This window comes from Lepidochelys olivacea (genome assembly GCF_965140295.1).
Source record: "Lepidochelys olivacea isolate rLepOli2 genome assembly, chromosome: 17".
Lineage (NCBI taxonomy): Eukaryota > Metazoa > Chordata > Testudines > Cheloniidae > Lepidochelys > Lepidochelys olivacea.
Window position 1 is genome coordinate 18,360,205 of NC_140427.1, and position 18,908 is coordinate 18,379,112.

At 42.5% G+C, this 18,908-nt stretch overlaps 1 protein-coding gene across 1 annotated transcript in view; it reads right to left on the reverse strand.

Moving 5' to 3' along the window:
• Window positions 1–3,973: 3,973 nt before the first annotated feature.
• MYL10 (myosin light chain 10) overlaps window positions 3,974–18,908 on the reverse strand; it is a 75,973-nt gene continuing 61,038 nt past the window's right edge. Inside the window, exons 3-7 of the mRNA XM_084650675.1 lie at window positions 17,358–17,433; window positions 15,634–15,738; window positions 11,953–12,031; window positions 6,332–6,380; window positions 3,974–4,501 (exon numbers count right to left, since the gene is read on the reverse strand). Of these exons, the coding sequence (XP_084506801.1) occupies window positions 4,403–4,501; window positions 6,332–6,380; window positions 11,953–12,031; window positions 15,634–15,738; window positions 17,358–17,433 (408 nt within the window). The 3' untranslated portion in view covers window positions 3,974–4,402. The remainder of the gene's footprint in view (window positions 4,502–6,331; window positions 6,381–11,952; window positions 12,032–15,633; window positions 15,739–17,357; window positions 17,434–18,908) is intronic.

Below are 18,908 nucleotides of genomic sequence, written 5' to 3' on the forward strand. Positions count from 1 at the left end.
TGAGACTTGCTGGGGCTACAGGGCTAAAAACAGCAGTGTAGACTTCCCTTCTTGCCTTGAGACCTGGGCTCTGAGACCTCCCCACTTGACGAAGTTAAATCAACCCTGTCTCTCTCATGGTGTTTATCGTAGCATATCCTACATGCTCATTAACAGGTTGCCAATTACAGGATGTTCAGTGTATAAAAAGGCTTCCACAATGATCATGCAGGACCTTCAGTAACATGTCCAAGTTCACTTTTAAAGTGTCCTGCCCCCAAAGTCTCTGGTTGCTGGATCATGCAGGCTGAATTTCACCCCTCTGCAGAGGGTCAACATTAAGCCTAGCACCATTTAAGATGCTCTTAAGCCCCATTCTGAAGTCTTAAGCAATGCATAGACCTGGGTCACTGCACAAGATGAGTTTTACCCATAGGTACCCAGATTGGAGCTGTTTGGTCAGGCATCAGGTTTCCTGGTCCTTCTGAAACTGGCTGCACAAAAACCTCTCATAGAAGGTAGGACAAGAAGCCGCAAATTTGTCAGCCCCGTACAAAAGCCATTTCACCTGTCCAGTGACATATTAAAACAACATACTACTGATTTCAGAAATACGCATCAATGGCTTCAAGGACACGTGGCTTCAGGGCATGAGAACAGCCCCGCCCCCCAAAACACCACATATTAATGCCCACAGGCCTTCCACAAATATCAGGAAGAAAGTCTTCTGGTCCTGTTTGCCATCTGAGCTGCCGCCTGCAGACAACGACATACCCGCAGTCAAGGTCTGGGAAAAGAGTGTGCTGTGCTTATCCTGTGGCATGAAATGGATGCTAGGAATGGATCGCTAGTGTAGGGACCTGGCTCTATTCAGGCTTGGAGGCCAAGGCTATGTGTGATCTATTGTTGCCATTTCTCTCATTCATTCAAATGCCCTTTGGGAGACGCGGCAGGGGAAGCCAAACAGACGATTTCTACCCTTTTTGCTGGCGAGGCAGGATGTCCAAGAGGCAGAGCACAACCCAAGAGCAAATGCCCCTCCAACAATAGGCGAAGCAGAGGCATGGGATGTACCCAGAGAAAGGGCAGCATGCATAACAACACAAGCAAGAGCAGCTTCCATCTAAGCACAGCCAGCTAGAAGGGCAGAATCCCCCTGGCTGCTGAACAAAAAGAGTCTTCTCATTCCAGTAACAGACCAGCTGGTGAGGTGTTGTTTTTCTCCTGTTTGTCCAAGGGACACGTGGCTAGGTGAAGGATGTGCACAGCTCACCAATAAAGTTGATGATATTCCACAACTTCTGCTTATTTAGCTGGCATGGGGAGAGAGGGGGTGGTGGAAGGGGATTGAGAATCGGCTTCAGCCACAGAGAGATGCAGAGAGAGTCTCTGCTCCTGCCATGCAAGGCTAGGAAGTGTTCTTGGTGGCACAGGAACAGAATGGCACAGACCTGGAATTTGAAAATCCCCAAAGGCAAAGCCCCAAAATGGTCAACTCGGGGTTTATTATTTATGTTACCATAGTGCAGACGAGACCCAGTGGTGGACCAGAACCCCATTGTGCTAGGTGCTGTACACAGAGAAAAAAAAGCTGGCCCCTGTCCCAGGGAGCTTACAAAAGGCCCTGCTGCAACGGTGGAATGAGGATTCCACTTACAGAAAAGCTGCCTCCATTTGCCTGAATTAGGTTTTTAAACATCCATATTAATTATTATTTGTTGTGTTATTATTAAAGCTCGTTAGGATGTGGCAACATGGGCCCCACTTCCACAATTCAAATCTCATTTATGCTCCTATTCATAGGCAATGAGCTGAGCCACCCTTTCCACCCCCAACTCAGAGCCCTGGCCAGAGAACAGATAGACAGAAGAGAGGGGCACCATGTGCCATGCTATAAGGGTGGACAGAAATCAGCTCTAACAGAGCCTCCGGCTGGCTGATCTTGTGATTAAAGCACTGCACCGGTGATCTAGGAGGCCACAAATTTCCAGGCACGTGGGGCCAAATCTTCAGTAGAACTCAGGATTCAGATTTTTCCAGCCCTCGGCACCCACATGTAGGGCCCAGTTTTGAAAAGGTCTCAGCAACCAGCAGCTTCCCATGGTGACACTGATGGGCTGATTTTCGTAAGAGTACAGTAAGTTGGGTGCTGAGCGCTGCTGAGAAGATGGCCACTTATGTTGGTGCCCAACTGGGTGTTGAGCCCTTTTGAAAATTTGGCCCCCCTTGTGGATGCTGAGCTCTGTGGATAGTTCTGGCTACAATATAAGCCAGAATTATAAGAATGGGATAATAATTCTCTACCTCTTGGAGGGATTGTTAGGATTAACCCGTTCATGTTTGTGAGGGACTCAGATACTCTGATGGGGGCTAGATAAATAGAAGCCAGCTCCAGAGCCGCAGGCCCTCCACCACTGCCATATGAGATCAACCATTGGGACTGCCTGAGAGCAGCTTCTAGAGGGGGATGTAGGGAGAGTCTCAGAGATGATGAGGTCATGGGAAGCGTTCCTTGCCATGTAGCACCCTTGGATTGCTTTCCAAATACAGTTCATCACCAGTTCTGAGTCTCTCGCTAGCAGCAGCAAACTCCTTGCTGAGAAACGATGTCATTTGTTTCGCCAGCCTGGGAGCCCATGGCTGACAACCAGAAATGATTTTCATTCTCTATCCCTGATCCATATGCAGACCCCTTATCCGTATGGTTCTCTGTCCCATAGTCTGCCCTCATCCCTTAAGCAGAACTCCCTTTGATGTGAACAGAAATCTGTGCCATGGAGACAAGATCCACCATGCAAACCAGAGGGAGGAATGGTGCTCATGTAACGCACACACCTCCTGAGTGCGGTGCTCTGTCCCCTCGAGCGGCACTGAGACCATTTAGAAATTAATGAATCTGCTTCAGCATTAGCTAGGTGCCATGCGGCTTTTAGCTCATGCAGTAGAGGCTCATGCACTGAGGTCCCAGGTTCAATCCTGCCTGCCAACAACTGGGTCTGTTGGTGTTACAAGTGGGGACTCGTCTGGGATTTCAACTGGGAAGTCTCTGAAGCTTGGGACACACTTCCTCACGTAGAGGATGTATGTAACCCACACACCTTCTGGGTGTGGTGTTCTCTCCCATCTAGTGGCATCGAGACCATTTAGAGATTAATGAGTCTGCTCGACAGCCTTAGCTAAGGGCCATGTGGCTTTTAGCTCATGCATTTAGCTCCAGAGGTCCCAGGTTCGATCCTGTCCTCCATCTGTCAGTGTTGCACTCACATGGAAAAATCCTGCCCTCTTGCAGATGAACTGCTGGGCAACGTGGAGACTTGGAGAAACCGTGCTGATGGATCACACCTTCTGTCCTGGATGGAGCCCAACTGTTGAACCAGGGTGGTTTGGGCCCAAAGAAGACCACTGGTATGTAGCTCCTCCACCCCTTTGCCACAGAGGTGGGCAAAGACCAGGAGGCTATTCCAACTCTAGCCGTGGTGGTGGAGCAGCTCCACCTGTTCCATGATCTGGACAGAGGATTTCTAGCAGCTTCCTTCCCCCTCGGAGTTCCTCAATGCCCAATCAAGTTACACAGATGGGTGGAGGATTTGGGTGTGTACCATAAAGTGCCAAATTTTGCTCTCAGTTATACCAAAGCAAAGCAATCTCATTCATTACTCTGGGGTTCTACCCCCTAAACTCTCCTTATAGAAAGATTGTGATGAAACTAGAAACTGGTGAACAATTTATCTACCCTGATTGCTTGTATGATTGACCCAGGAATAATTTCCTCCCCCTATAACAAAGGTGTTTCTAAGGGTGGAAGGTCATCCCTCAGTTGTTTCCAATAGCGTCTACTTAAAAGTGCTGCAATTCTGTTATTAATAAACTAGGATAATTCTACAATTTCTGTTTTATTGCATGACGGCAAACAAGTCAAGTGATTTATGAAACTGACCACATCACTAAGACAGAAGACAAAAACTTATTTTTTTTATTTACACTTTCATTGTAAGGGGCTGTGAAATGGAACAGAATTCTATTTACAAAATGCTCTTCCCAATGCAATAAGCTAGAGCATTTCTCAATGAGTTTGTGGCACTCATGTATAAAAGACAAAGGTTAAGCAACACTGCACTGCCCAGTGGACCATCTGGTGAACATTAGAACGGTCAATAAATCATGAAAGTACCAGTTCGTCAAGAAAATTCCACTTCAAACCACTGATGGGAAAAAAGGGGATGGGCAAAACTAACAAAATTGGTATTTTCAGCTTTTCTAAAAACAGAAGCATAACTTTAATCTAATTTCAATTGTTTTATTGGTTCTGTTCTGATGACCATATGGTTTCAGCACGCTGAATGCTAAGCTCTCTGTCCCCCATACAAAAGCACTGGGAAATAATGCAGCATAAGATCTCTTCAGAGGAGACGCTCATCTCCTCTTAGTCCTTCTCCTCACCATGGGTGATAACATAACAAAGGTTCTTATAGTCAAGATTACCGGAGACATCTGGAGGGAAAGCAGCAAACATCTGGCTGATCTGCAAAACAAACAGGAAATAAGCATTACAAATGCAGGACGGTAGGACAGGAACTTGTACTGATCTCTGTGACCTAGGGAAATCTTTGTGCCAACTGGCAGAGGGTACAAAGGTGCATAACGGTTACAGAAATCCCCTGGGTCTGGGATCCCCATGCGAGTTGGCCAAAATGTGCCATATAAAGTGTCTGCTGAAAGCCTGTGTCACGCTGGTCATCATAATCATTGTGGGATGTACATATGGAAAATATGTGGGGAGTTATGTTTATATACCTGTTCTCTAGGTCTGGGCAAGTTAGGGCAGAACACCAAAAGGTGATCTACAGACCCTGTCAGGCAGGGGGCAAGAGATGCTTCTCTCTCTCTGACTGGTCATGTGCAAACTAAGCATTGTATGGTTCACAATAGATGCCTGTTTACAGTCCAAGCAAATTGATTGGGGAGGGCTGCAGGAAAAAACAAAAGCAGCAAGGGTTATTCCGTGTAGGAGACAAAACGATGAACTTTTGGAACTATAACTGGGATGCAGATGAACCCCCACTTATCTTCAGGAAAGGGAGACAAGTTGCCAGCAGGGATGGGCTCATGAAAGAAGAGTCTCGGCCATCCTGGTGGGAAAATGCTCTGGGAAGGACTTAGGAGAAAGTAGGACCATATTAGATAAGAGGGCCTCTTGTTAGTTGAGTGTAGGCTCTAGAAGGTGTGCTATGATTTTATTTTCTGTGTCACCATTTGTTTCCAATATTTTAGTTTGCTTCACATGAATCTCTGTTCTTTGCTAAATAAACTTATATTCGCTTTCTCTGTAAACAAATCTAAGTCCTGTGTGTTAAGTGAAGCTGTGTTCTAAGGTGTAACTAGTGAGCTGGGATGAGCTATTCCTTTCAGAGGAGCCAAACTAAGAGTTCTGTGACCCTTCAGTGGAATGGGGGCTGGGCACTTCAGAGGGATGCTTGGAGGAGTCAGGGGTTGGTGTGTGTCTACTGCTAACCTGCATCAGGGTCAGCGGTGCCTGCAAGGGGAGCACTTGCGTTGCCTTTGGCTGGGAGAAGCAGAGAGTTGACCCCTGGCAGGCATGCTTCCTCATGCTGTGGGCAGGTTTTAGCAAGGTGCTCGCAACCCAGGGTACACAATCTCCATATGAATTCCAACCCAGTTCAGCTTCTCAGAAGCCTGGTCCATAGCCCACAATGGAAAATCCTCCATTGACTTCAATGGTTATTGGAACAGGAATCACAACACAGCTGACCTAGTTAACCCACTCCCATTGGAACCCAATACAGCCCTCTAAATAAAAGAAATCCCATCATCATCCAAGCTAGCCCCTCACCCAATAGAATTCCATTCAGTACTCCAGTCTAGCCCCTCAACTAACAGACTCTAGTTTGAACCTCCTCTCAGAGCCCTGCCTCTCAGCTGGCAGAACCCAGGCTAAGTCCCACACAAAGAAGAACTTTTGATAGATTAGTTCAGGAATCCAACAAAATTCCAAACAAGATAATTCCCACAGAAATGCAGCCCAGATCAATGTTCCAGCCCACACCCAACAGAACTTCATTGCCTAGCTCACTGCAGAACAGAACAGCTGACTACAGGTCAGTTTTACATCTCCATGGAAATCTGAGGAATGCTTTTTGTATGTGATGCTGATTTAGCCACGAAATAACTTAGGGGAGGTTTTTTGTATAGTTCCTAATTACCAGAGCTAGCATGGATCTCTGTATCAATCTTGACATGAGCTGAATTCATAAGGCAAAAGAAGGGCAAATGCCCATTGCAGAATAGCAGCTAGAGGGATACTCGTATTTCAAAGAAGGTAAAAGGTCCTTACCTCTTCTTGAGTGAATCGGTCTGCCTGTGTCATAAGCATTTCTTTGATGCTGTTCAAATAAAATGAAATTACCTGGTTAAAGGAAGATAACTGCAGATCACATCTCAGATTGCAAGCTGCTTTCTGAAAATGCGTGTGACTGCATAAATTAGAGCTGCTAATCCTCGAAAGATATTGTAAGAGATTTACTGTGATATCTTGGTTCCAAGAGCCTTTCCCCATCAATGTCACCACATGGTTCTGCCAAGTTATTTTGCTTTGTAACATTTTAAGATTGTTTCCAGTTATTATATTTGTAATATAGCCATTTTCAATGCTTATCTTACCCTAACATGGTGGTTTTCATGCTAGCTGTTTAAAAATGTGTGTAACTTAGCAAAACTGAAAAAAAGAGCATTTTTGTGACGTCTAAGGATGAAAGAAACAGAGCATGAAATGAGAAAGAGGACATGAGAAAGAAGATTTGAAAGAACTCCAGCAGCTATTCCAAATCACCATGAGTATCCTTTTTTTTTTTTTGCAACCACTCATTCCCAGAGGAGATTGTGAACTGCTGTATTTCAAGGTAAAGTATCTTAATCTTGAACTATTGAACTTTAACACAGACCTTATACCACACACAAACTCCCTCCTATGCAATGACATCAAAGAGCGAAATACTCTGGGCCAGAACCTTAGCTGGCCTACGCATTGTTTCTGTACTAGTATACATGTCAAATAGGGGTGTGATTTTTTTATTGAAATTCTCAGATTCATAGAGTTCTAAGCCAGAAGGGAGCCTTAAATCATCTCGTTTGACATCTTGTGTATCATGGGCCATTAAATTTCACTCATTTACCCCTATATTAAGCCCAATAGTTAAACCACTACAACCCCTAGTGTAGATGCAGTTATACCAGTATAACCGTACCTTATACTGGTATAGCTTATTCCCCTCCAGTGCAGGAATAGCTGTACCAGTATAAAGAACCCGTGTCCACTCTAGGTGGGGTAGTACTACTTTAACTATACTAGTATAGTTAAAATGGTACAACTTAGTGTGTAGATAAGCCAAGATCACTTTTACTTTCAACCTTTCCGCATCCTTTATTCAATTATTAGAGCGCAAATTAAAGGCGTGTCTTTATTGTTGTTGTTACCAAAGGATACTTGTGCACTCTCAGAAAGTCCTAGAGGAAGTAGATATAGACCTAAATCTAGAGGAAATAGATTATAAATTGGTGACAGTGGGTCACAGTTAGATGTGTGTGGAGAATTTGAAACAAGAATTGAATCCAACAATTTCCATTTCAGTTTTACATTTTTGAAAATGGAACTGATTTTGAAAAGCATAAAAAATAGCCCTGTGCAACGTCATGGGTGCGTCTTCTGAAAATAGAACCCTTGTGAAATGAAAAGTGCGAATGAATAATACAAAAATCAGAATTTCTTTATGATAGAAGTTGTTAGGATATAGATATTCAGGCCTGTCTGTAAAGGCCTATACTCTAAGAATTTAGGTGTATTCTTATCACTTAGCTAATTCTAGAGGTATAACAGAAAGAATCAAAATCACTGTCTGCTGGTGTAAGGGCCTTCTCCTACTGTGACAGTCTGAGGTCCTGTTCTTAGGCTAAGGTCTTTCAGAAATTTAAGAAATTTCAGAGTAACAGCCGTGTTAGTCTGTATTCGCAAAAAAAAAAAAAGGAGGACTTGTGGCACCTCAGAGACTAACCAATTTATTTGAGCATAAGCTTTCATGAGCTACATCCGATGAAGCGAGCTGTAGCTCACGAAAGCTCATGCTCAAATAAATTGGTTAGTCTCTAAGGTGCCACAAGCACTCCTTTTCTTTTTGTGAGAAATGAAATTTCTGGATTACCAATGGCGCCTGAGGAACAAAATAGTGAAAATATCCACGCAAAATTTCTGGAAAATATTTTCCACAGAGCTCTATATTTTAATACAGCTCTAGTTACGTTACAGTAAATTTCCTGTATTCTTTTCCCACGGTCTTTATTTAGCAAAGTCATATAAAGACTTTCCTTGTCACTAATAATTTTTGTCTTCTTAACCAGACCATTTGTTACATGACCATTGCTTTTGCAATGTAATTATCACATGATCTGCTGCTGCCAGTAATTAAAAGCCAGCAAGATAGTTCTCATGGAAACACATTGATAATTGGATATTTGCACCCTATAAAAAATAGCAGTAGAAAAACATAAATAGGAGGGCGCTGGATACACCAAGCAGCTTGGTGAATGGGAAGAAGCACTTAAAACTACTTGTTGTGTTTTAGGGATCCCAAATAAACTTCCATCTCATACAGGCTTGAATTAGGAAGAGAGCTGGGTGCGATGTGTCCTCTGTTCACAGGCTTAGAGTGTTTTTGGAAAGAAAAAAAGAATATCTAATTATAATCTTCTGATGCATAGCCCGGCCACCCTTGGCATTCTCACAAGTAAGGAGGACTGAGTTAAGGACCTATGCACATTTTCCATTATTTATTTTACAGGGAAACGAACACTCACAATTTCCAAAACTAGAAGCTATGTACTTTTTTTTTTTTGCATAGTATTTTTTTCTCCAAAAAAAAAAATTTAAAAAAATCAAAGCCTTGTGGTGACTTTACAGAAACCAGTCAGTGCCCATTTGCCTTGATGTGGCACACGAGATTATATCTGTTCTGGCTAATATCGACTGGTTCTAATATTTAAAATATTTTGGTTGTTCCTTTGATTTCCAAATAATTTTAGAAAATTACCTTTGAAATCCATGGGGCAAGTTGCTTTTTAACGGGAGGAGCCCATCACGCAATGCAGTCTTGGAAAAAGCTATATGGGTTCATGTAAGCACTGGTCTAGATCATGGGAGAACATCCCCAATTCAGTCCTATCGAGTCGAGTCTCCAAAGGGCCAGAAAACATTGAAACTCAAAGAGCCAGTTCCTGAGTTGGTGCAAGTCAACATAGCTTCATTGACTTCATTATTAGAAGTGGCTGACATTGACCAGACTCAGTTCAATCAATGAGAATTGGGACTGAGTCATCTAACCTTTCCAAAAGCTATGCCAGTTTACACCAGCTGTGAATCTGGCCCAAAATATTTTCTCTTTTTGACGTCGTTGTATAAGAGGGAGTTTGTGTGTGGTAAAACGATGTGGAGAAACAAAGTTTGTCATGGAAATTGGAAGTCTGTTACAAACTCCTGGAGCTTTTGGAAAGGTTAGAAAAGTCCATCCCAGTTGCCATCGGATGGACTGAGTGAGTCATTTCCAGACAAGAGGTGAAAACATGCAGCGGGAAGAGACATAAAAATCTCCAGAAGGATGTTAACGATATGAACCTAAAAAATAAGTTCTGACTGAAAGGTCTATGTGACTGAGTTTGGGCGAGCCATCCCACTGTTTTTAATATGGAGGAGTATTATTTATTAAGATATTAACTGTCGTATTGAAAGGGTTGGGTGAGCCACTGTAAAAACGATTGCAAAACCTTCAAATGTCTAAAATTTGGAAGCATATGAATAGAAGTTAAACCTCAAAGACATTTATGGAATTGATTTAATGGTTTGTTCTGTAATGATCAACATTACCCTCGGGTCTAATAAGTAAACATTATGCTCTGTTGTGGTGATGAACTAAAACCATTGTCTAATGTTAGCTGTGCGGAGGAAGTGGGGAGGGTGACCTTCTCCGTCAAGGAAAAAAAAAGTATCATGCTCTCTTCTTCACTTTTGGAGTCATTCCTAATTGCTAATTTGCCCCAGACTTTAAGAGGCTTCATTTGGACCTTGGCGTGTGCAAAGACTGCAGGCTCAGGCATAGGAAGGGGAGCAGCATATTTGGTATACAATATGTTGCTAAAGATGGTGGTGGGAAAAATAACATTTTATGGTTCTGGTGCCATCAGAAGATCGTATTTCAAGGTTGTGATTTCACTACCATGTGATATGGCCTACTTAGCAATAGGATAAACTGTACTCTGATATGTTGAGTCACTTCAGGTGTCCCACTCCCACTGCCCAGGAAGGAGCTCTAACCCAAACTGTCTGGATAATATTAGCCTAAAAACAAACAGGAGGGCTCTTACCTCCAGTTCCTTCCAATTGTTAGCTACACCCACTTGATTAAATTGGGTTGTAGACTCTTTAGGGAAAGGGTTGTTTCTTAGGGCTCATCTCCATGAACACTTAGTTCATGGCAAGCTGGGAGTGCTAGCCTGCCATTGACTAACTGTCTGCATGGATCCCGCTGATGTGTACTAACAATTCATTTATGCATTTTGATCTAGTCCTCTTTGAAACATGACTAGATCAAAGCACATTAACAAACTGTCGTGCATCAGCTGAGTGAACCGGGACAGTAGACTGTGGCAGGCAAGTTTAGGGGAGATTCACACCCCAGCTTGCTGCAAAACGAAATGCCCTTACTCTCTGTTTGTACAGTACCAAGCACAATGAGGCTCTGATACTGATTGGGGACTCAAGTGTAAGAGAAATGAATAACAGTAAATAAAGAAGACATTGTACACTAATTTATTTTTTTTTAATTTACTTGCACTATCCATCAGTTACACCAAACACAGCCCACGAATACTCTGCTTCAGGCTACACATACACATCAGGGAGTCTGAAAGCAGCACAGATGGCTGGAGGTTCACTCACGTTATCACAGTGTTGACAGAACCCCTTGATGTGTCATCATTTTATAACTCATGGCTTCCTAATTAGTATCATTTACAAAATGGACATTGTGAAAGGCCCCAAAACTGGCTGTTGTAGCATAAGTAATTAGGCCCTTATTCGCAAGGTATTTAAGCACGTCCAACTTCAACCATGTGAGCAGTCCCACTGAACTCATAGGTCAGAGTTCCTTAGCTATTTGCCCTCCTTCAAATAATTTATCTCTTGGGCCTGATTCTCATTTATATTAAGGCCCCTTTATGCCACTTAATACCCACATTCAAGCTCCTTTACACTGCCAGATTGGTGTAGAAAGGCCTATTGTATGTAAATAAAAATTGGGCCTCACATCTTTATATAAGCACAGTTGGGGAGCTGTATTTAAAATAATAAATACTACTACTGGTAATAATTAATGATGGGGCTTCCACAATGTCCACTGGTGATCTGGAAAGCTAGAGAAAATAATCATCTAGGAGTAGAGGGCTCAAATGGTAAACATTTAACAAGGGAAGATCCTTTCTCCAAAGCCGTCTCCCTGTATTAATTAAGCTGATTGCTCTATTTTTAAAAGAGGACTAGCCTTCCCCTTCAAGTCAAGCCCTCTTTGAGCGTTCTGCACCAGACACTCATTTTCGTTTTACATATGGAGTTGATCTATAAAGAATGGGTCGTGTGTTGATTTATATCCAAACCTTGAAAAGAGGCTATCTAATGGCATGCATGTGATTACATTTCCGCTGCCTCTTGCAATGTCTAAAGACAATAACATCTCTTTTTGGGGGGATACAAGGACATTTATACAACTGTCTAGTCTTTTGACTGTAGTTTACAAAGCTACATGCTTTTCTGCCTGCCAGCTCATCTGCCTCTTAGAATACTGTAGAATGTACATCCTTTAAACTGCCCCTTTAAGCAGTGCACTTATTTTTTTTAAGGATTATAAATAAACTTACTAGTCTGCCTTTATGTGGCCTTTTCCTTCTGGGTCGAAAATCTTAAAAGCGTTCAGAATGGTCTCTTCTGGGTCCGTGCCTAAAAGAAAATGAAATATAATGTAGATGTCTCTGTGTGTGTGTGTATGTTTGTATGGCTGTCTAATATTTGCTAAATAATTGCATTCATCTGAAAATGGAGCAAAATGGAGAACCCAGCAGTCGTGGGTTTGAAGACAAAGGTTTCTTAAGTCTGCAGCATTTATCATGTCAGATAAACAATAAAGGTGAATAGTTCAGTGTTCAGAAGCTTAAAAATAATAACTCATATCTATTCTGTGTCTGCAGGAGAGAAAACTTCCAGGAACTGGTCTCCAATATCAGTACCCAGAGGATTAGCAGCTTTCAGAAATGAAAATATAACAAACTGTTTCCCTGGCTGGCTTCCTTTAATCTTGTACTGTACGTTCCTTGTAAAAACACTTTTTGATGTTACTTGTTCTCCACTATATAGAGGAGAGGTTATTTCCCTCGCCAAAGGAAATGGGGCTCGTCACCAAAACGAAGTGTCAATGAAATGCAATGGAAACAGGATGATCAATGTACAATAGTGAATTGTCCTTATGTTCTGTATTGTGTTTCCATCTGAGGATCTCAAAGCACCATATAACCCTCACTGACAGGCCTGGGAAGCAGATAAGTATTAGTTAGAGAAAAGAGACGGTCTTTTGGCTAATGCACTAGATTGGGACTCAGGGGACGTGGCTCCTCTTCTCAGATCAGCCTTTCTGCTTGACCTTGGGCAGGTCATTCAAACTCACTGTGTCCATAAAACAGAAATAATACTCCTTCCTTTCTCCCACCCTGGGTCTGTCTCTTCTATTTAGACTGTAAGCTCTTGGGAACAGGGACTCTCTTACTATGTGTCTCTACAGTTCTGAGGACAATATTGGTTTGGGCTTGTGGGTGGTACCATAATACAAATAACCATTAACAACAGTAGTACAAAATCCAATGTTCCAACAAGTAAACTGAGCCACACAGATCATTTAAATTAATTGGAATGGTGAGTCTTTGAAGTGTAATTATAATAGGAAAATGTGCTCTCAATGTAGCAATGCCATTATGTCATGCAATGTAACAGAGACAGAACCCAGGAGCTCTGACTCCCAGTTCTTTGCTCTGTCTATCAATCCACACTCCCTGACCACTCCCCAAGAAGTTTCTTTCTTGCTCAAGGTTTCACAAGAATATTTAGCACATGGCTGTGCAGTAGCTGAACTGACAGGGTGGCCCATAACAGTTTGGTCAATGATCCATAAACTAGAGGACTTCTTTCTAGGCCTTTGTACCACCGGCCATGAGTATTCTTCTGCAAAATTCTGGACACTAATTTCAAACCGCAATGGCTATGCGTTCAATGCAGTGAGTGTTGGTATTTAATGTTTCGATTGTCCCATGCAGTGAAACTTATCCCAGCTCGGAGGAGGGGGTTGCCTTTTAAGCAGTCACCTCTGCGTGGGGGATTTTTTTCCTCTTAGTGCGTTTCACATTTTCTACTCTGTCATATCCTTGGACTTCAGCTTTGAAGAGAAGCAGTGCAGCAGGCATTCTTTATTGATTAGCTAGTAAATAAAGTGGTTTCTTTGATGTGAGGCATCTCTGTTTTCTGTACAAATTGCATTATTCCAAATCCCTGTAGAAACAGCTCCATGTGGTTGGCATTAACATAAACTGAGTTTTGTTAGCTGTTCATCTGGCATCATAATATCAATATACAAAGCTAAAGCTTGTCTCAAAAATCCCAGCTCCCCTTTTATGACAGAAATCAATTACAGCACAACAAATTTTACTTAGAAAGCACCTTTCACCAAACTCTCTGAGTGGTACTTAGATAATAAAAAGTGTTGCAAAATTGCCATATCCACTTCCTCCAGCCCATTCTCCCTTTATAATTGTACTACAAAGACTCTTCATCCCAATTAGTTTTGATTGGGAATGTGCAGTCTTTTCGCTCTCCTTATTTTGCATGACAAACCCAACCAGAAGGGCATGACAAGCACAGCTGTGATTTTCCCTTTGACAAATGGAAAGAAGAAGAAAAAAAAGCTCTTCTGCTAATAGCCAACAGGAAACCTGTGGACAAGAGGGGTACACTTCACCCATTTACCTTCCTGTGCTGTCTCTGTTTTCATGCCACACAGTTGGCAGGGCTGGAATCCCACCAGGCTTCAGCAATTGTGAGAGGCAAAGGACAGAAAGGAAAAGAGGCACCTTGCCAAGCGCTGTGTGATCATGGACATTACGAATAGGCAGGAGTCTGCACTAGTGCACTCCAGAAGGGTGAATCAAGATATCCAGCAGATTCCAGCTAGAGCACTGTGAAGGAGGCAGAGTGTTACCTTCTGAGGGTATGCCGACGTTGTAATCACCAGGTGCGTGATGATATACCTGAACTAGCTTTAATGTAGCTAGCTATGGCAGTTTGGTGCAGGCTAGCCCCACAAGTAATTACCCAGAATACCAGACTTGTACAGCCATGGCTTCACCGCTCCAGTACCCAAACTAGCCAGATTAAAACTAGCTAGGGTATGTCTACACGAGTTGCAATCATGTCCTGTGATTGCAGGGCTGACATATCCTAAGGGTCTAAGGGTTTGTCTTAAATAAATAAAGATGCACATGCCACTGTGATGGGCAGATTAGAGAGAGAACGAGAGATCAGATAAACTTTAAGAGATATTACTGGTTCTACTGACCTAACTCATATTAAGTTCAAGTCCACCTCAAACCTTACCACTTTCTGTTCCAAGAACAAGGAGCACTTCTTTGACCTTGACTTCAATAATATAGACACACAACACAGCAAACATGAAATAAATAATTCAAAAATATGTTGTTATTTTTTCAAATCCCAACATAATATTCCCCCTTGAGAGGAAATGGGAGGAAAGAGAGAGACAGCAAACACTAGCTATAACACTTAATGGACTTCGGAAGGTGTTCAGATTGTAAGGGGATGAAGGTGGTACAAGAACCTGAACAGAACAGAATAGAACAGAATTACCTTGATGCGAAGGCCAAAGCTTTCTCTCCTCATTAATATTTATTGAAAAGATGACTGGAGGTGCATCTTAGCCACTGGGATCTTTCTTCTGCAATTCTTGGCCATGTACAATGCAAAAAATTGAACTAAATTACTGGCTTCTGGTTAGAATCTAGTATCTGTGGCAGAAATCTCTGTATTTTACATGACATTGGGCCAAATTCCCCTCTGTTATAACTCTAGTGAAGTCAACTGAGATTAAATCAGTTCACTTTGCCCACTAATCAGCAGTGTCTGGGCCAAATCTTGGTCACACTGAAGTCAATAGCAAAACTCCCATTGATATGAATCACACCAAGGTTGGGTCATCTGTCTCCAACCTGCAGGAAAAATGAAGAATGGCCATGTGGCTAAGGCACTCTACCAAGAGTCAGTTCTCAGCTCTGCCACAGATTCCCTGTGCGTCCTAGGGCATGTCACTTAGTCTCTCTGTGCCCTAATTCCCTGTTTGCAAAAATGGAGACAATTCCTCCCCACCTCACAGGGGTGTATTCAAGATGCATAGATCGATGTTTGTGAGGTGCTGACGTATTACAACAAAGAGGTCCATATAAGTACACTGATAGATACCTCTCTAACCCACCAATGGTACATACCTTTCAGTTTTTCACCAAACATAGTCAGGAAAATAGTGAAGTTAATGGCACCTGGAGCTTCCTGCACCATGGCTTCTAGCTCTTCATTCTTGACATTCAAACGACCTGTAGTAGCAGAGATAATTTTTCATAATAAATGATCATTTTATTTCAAGAAGTGATTCCACACTACCCCCTTTCCACAGTCGTGGTCTGGGCTCAGCAGAACAATGTTAATGATGTGGTAAGACATAAGAACATAAAACCAGCCATATTGGGTCAGACCAATGATCCATCTAGCCCAGTATCCTGTCTTCTGACAGTGGCCAACGCCAGGTGCTTCAGAGGGAATGAACAGAGCAGGTCATCATCCAGTGACCCATCTCTGGTCACCCATTCCCAACTTCAGGTAGATGTCATTCAAAAAGTCACCATCATAAAACAAACTGAAGGAGTTGGCTACAGGATAAAAAGGCAAAAGAAGGAATGGGAGGGGAAAGTAATAGATATGGGGGCAATAATAGCCACCATGGGGAACCATTTCTGAAGAAACTGATTCTCTTTCCCCACGGGTGAAATCCAGAATTTCAGCCCTCGTCCTAGTACACAGTCACCCGACATGAGATGGTTTTGTGATGATGGAATCATAATAAGAATGGACAGATGACTTGGGTAACCCTGTTTGTTCCCTTTCTTCCCTGCAGGACCTTGACTAGAGTTGAGATTCTGATAGCCCTGCTCAAATTGAGTCGTACCTTGCTAAGTGTGCAGTCCCATTGATTTCAGTGGGCCTAGCTGAAGGGTGAGATGCTATCTGGCATGAATTAAGGGTATCAGAAACTGGCCCTAGGAAATGAACATTCCAGAGTAACATTAGTTACAGTTGGCAGTTTCCTCACTATCACTATAAAGATTTGGGTAGCTGCAGTATGGACTCTACTGAAGTCTGATTCCACCACAGGGAGCATTGTGGATTTTAATCATTAACTCCTCTTGATAATATCCAGATGGCAAAAGCCCAGACACCTACATTGCTGTTCAAGCCTCAAATGCTGCAAAAGGGATGTATCTCCAGGTTTGGGTTTATGAGCCTTTTGACCTTCCACTGCATGGGAAGGCCCGATGTTGTAAGGTGTTAAATGAGCTCTAGACTTATGACTTGAAAAAGGCATTTCTTAACCTCATGACACACACATTCCAATCTAGGTCAGGGCACAGAGGAACAGACCTTCACATGAAGTTCCCACGTTGGCGTGGGAAGGATGGCGGCTGGTCCATGACAGAAACATTAATTGGTAGATATTTACAGGACTCTTAGATGAAAAAGGTGCAGCTCAAGAAGCCTGGATAAAAAGGCAAATCAGAAATGCCTGGCACGGACCCCTACTTGGGTGGGCTAATTATGAAAGGGTTGATGGGGAGGGATCAGTCTCTTAGGAGAGGATGTCAGCTGCACCACTCTCTATCACCCGCCAACGAATCCCAGAATGGCCCTCATTTAGCCTTTGAAAGGGGCTGCTCAGTAAACTTCCCTGCTAGAGATAGACAGCCAAGATAGCAGCTACCAGCCATAGAGGAGAAGGATCAAATTGAGCAGGTTTGGCAGGTTTTCCCTTTGGCTCTCTGAGCCTCATGCATATCTTATGACTCATCCAGCTCTAATTTTAATATAATCCTTTCATATGCGCTTGAAATTTAAATTGCATTTAGAGTACTTTTATTTATTTATTTATTTGTTCACTCACCTAGTGCGGCAAATGTATCTCTCAGGTCTGCTTTGTCAATGAAGCCATCTCTATTCTGATCCATGATGGTAAAAGCCTATTAAGAGAAAAGGGGCATTATGTTACCATTGCCTCTTGATGGCCCATTGTAAATCCTGATACTCATCAATGTGGTATTATATTTGTGTTAGAAAGGGGAATATTTATCTTTCCTTTATTAATCCACAACGTACAGCGTTATTTTGCATTACTTACTTTCAACACGTTAATGTATCTTGGCAAGAGATTTAATTAAACCCACCCAAACTTCTTCTTACTAAATTAACACTTGGAGCAGCATCTAGTTGGGTCTATGCCAGTGCTGTCAGATCCAGCCATTCAGGCTTTAACCCGTGAAAGCTTGGATTAGGGAAGCTCTAGTCACAGCTGCCACAGAGGCTGTTACATGGGTTGTGTACCCCTGCCTATATCACATTGCCCTGTGAAGCTAGAACAAGCTGTAAGACAATTAACAACAGTGGCCATCACAAACTGATACTGAGTTAAAATCAAAGTTCTGTGGTGGCTAACAGGAAAGTCTCATAGAGGAAATAAAAACACAAAAGTGAAGGAAGAAAACTCAGAAATCTCGACTTTGATGTGTTATTTATTCAACCCAGGCTTGTTGCCCTTTCCAACACACTGTGGTCCTTCAGGCTGTGGTCTAATTGTTCCCTGAATGATTGACCTAAAATATCTCCTGTCAGGCAATTCTTGATAGTTTGCAGAAAATACACTTGTTGTTTTGTAGTTTTTAGCCAACACACAATTTTGGAACTTTAACCTCTTCTCCATTCATCATTAAATATACCAATCTGCCTACCTACCTACCTACATACACACAAAGGTCATAATTTAAAATTTTCTTATATTTTGAAAGATTTTAATGATTTGAGAGATATTTTCCTGAGCTTACAATGGCAACATTGGAAGAACCAATAATATCTCTGAAAGTGGTATTTATCTATCTATCTATCCATCTCTCTATCTATCCATCCATCCATCCACCCATCCCAGGGACCTTCTACATGCTTCCCAAAGACACACAATCAAGGGAATTCAGGCAGACTCATAATATCTGGCTACAGCACTCTTACTGGAGGAAACTCAGTACTCAGAGAAAACATCCTCAAATCACTCAGCACACAACAGGCCAGCTTCCCCCAAGACACTACCAACTTTCTCCAGAAACGCCACATTAACACCTCCTCAAGAACACCATCCTTGCCACCACTGATGTCACCTCCTTCTACACCTACATCCCTTACCATGATGGCATTGCTGCCTGCCTCAAATGCTTACGGGATAATGTACAACACTCACATATCCCTCTAAATGCATCACCAAACTCATTGATTTCATTTTCGCTCACAACAGCATCACACTTAACAACAAACACATTGTCCAAGCTATGGGAACAGCCATGGGTGCTAAGATGGCTCCCCAATATGCCAACCTCTTCATGGGCCACCTCAAAGAAGAATTTCTGGAAAAATGCACTGCAAACCAATGATATGCCTGACATACATCAAG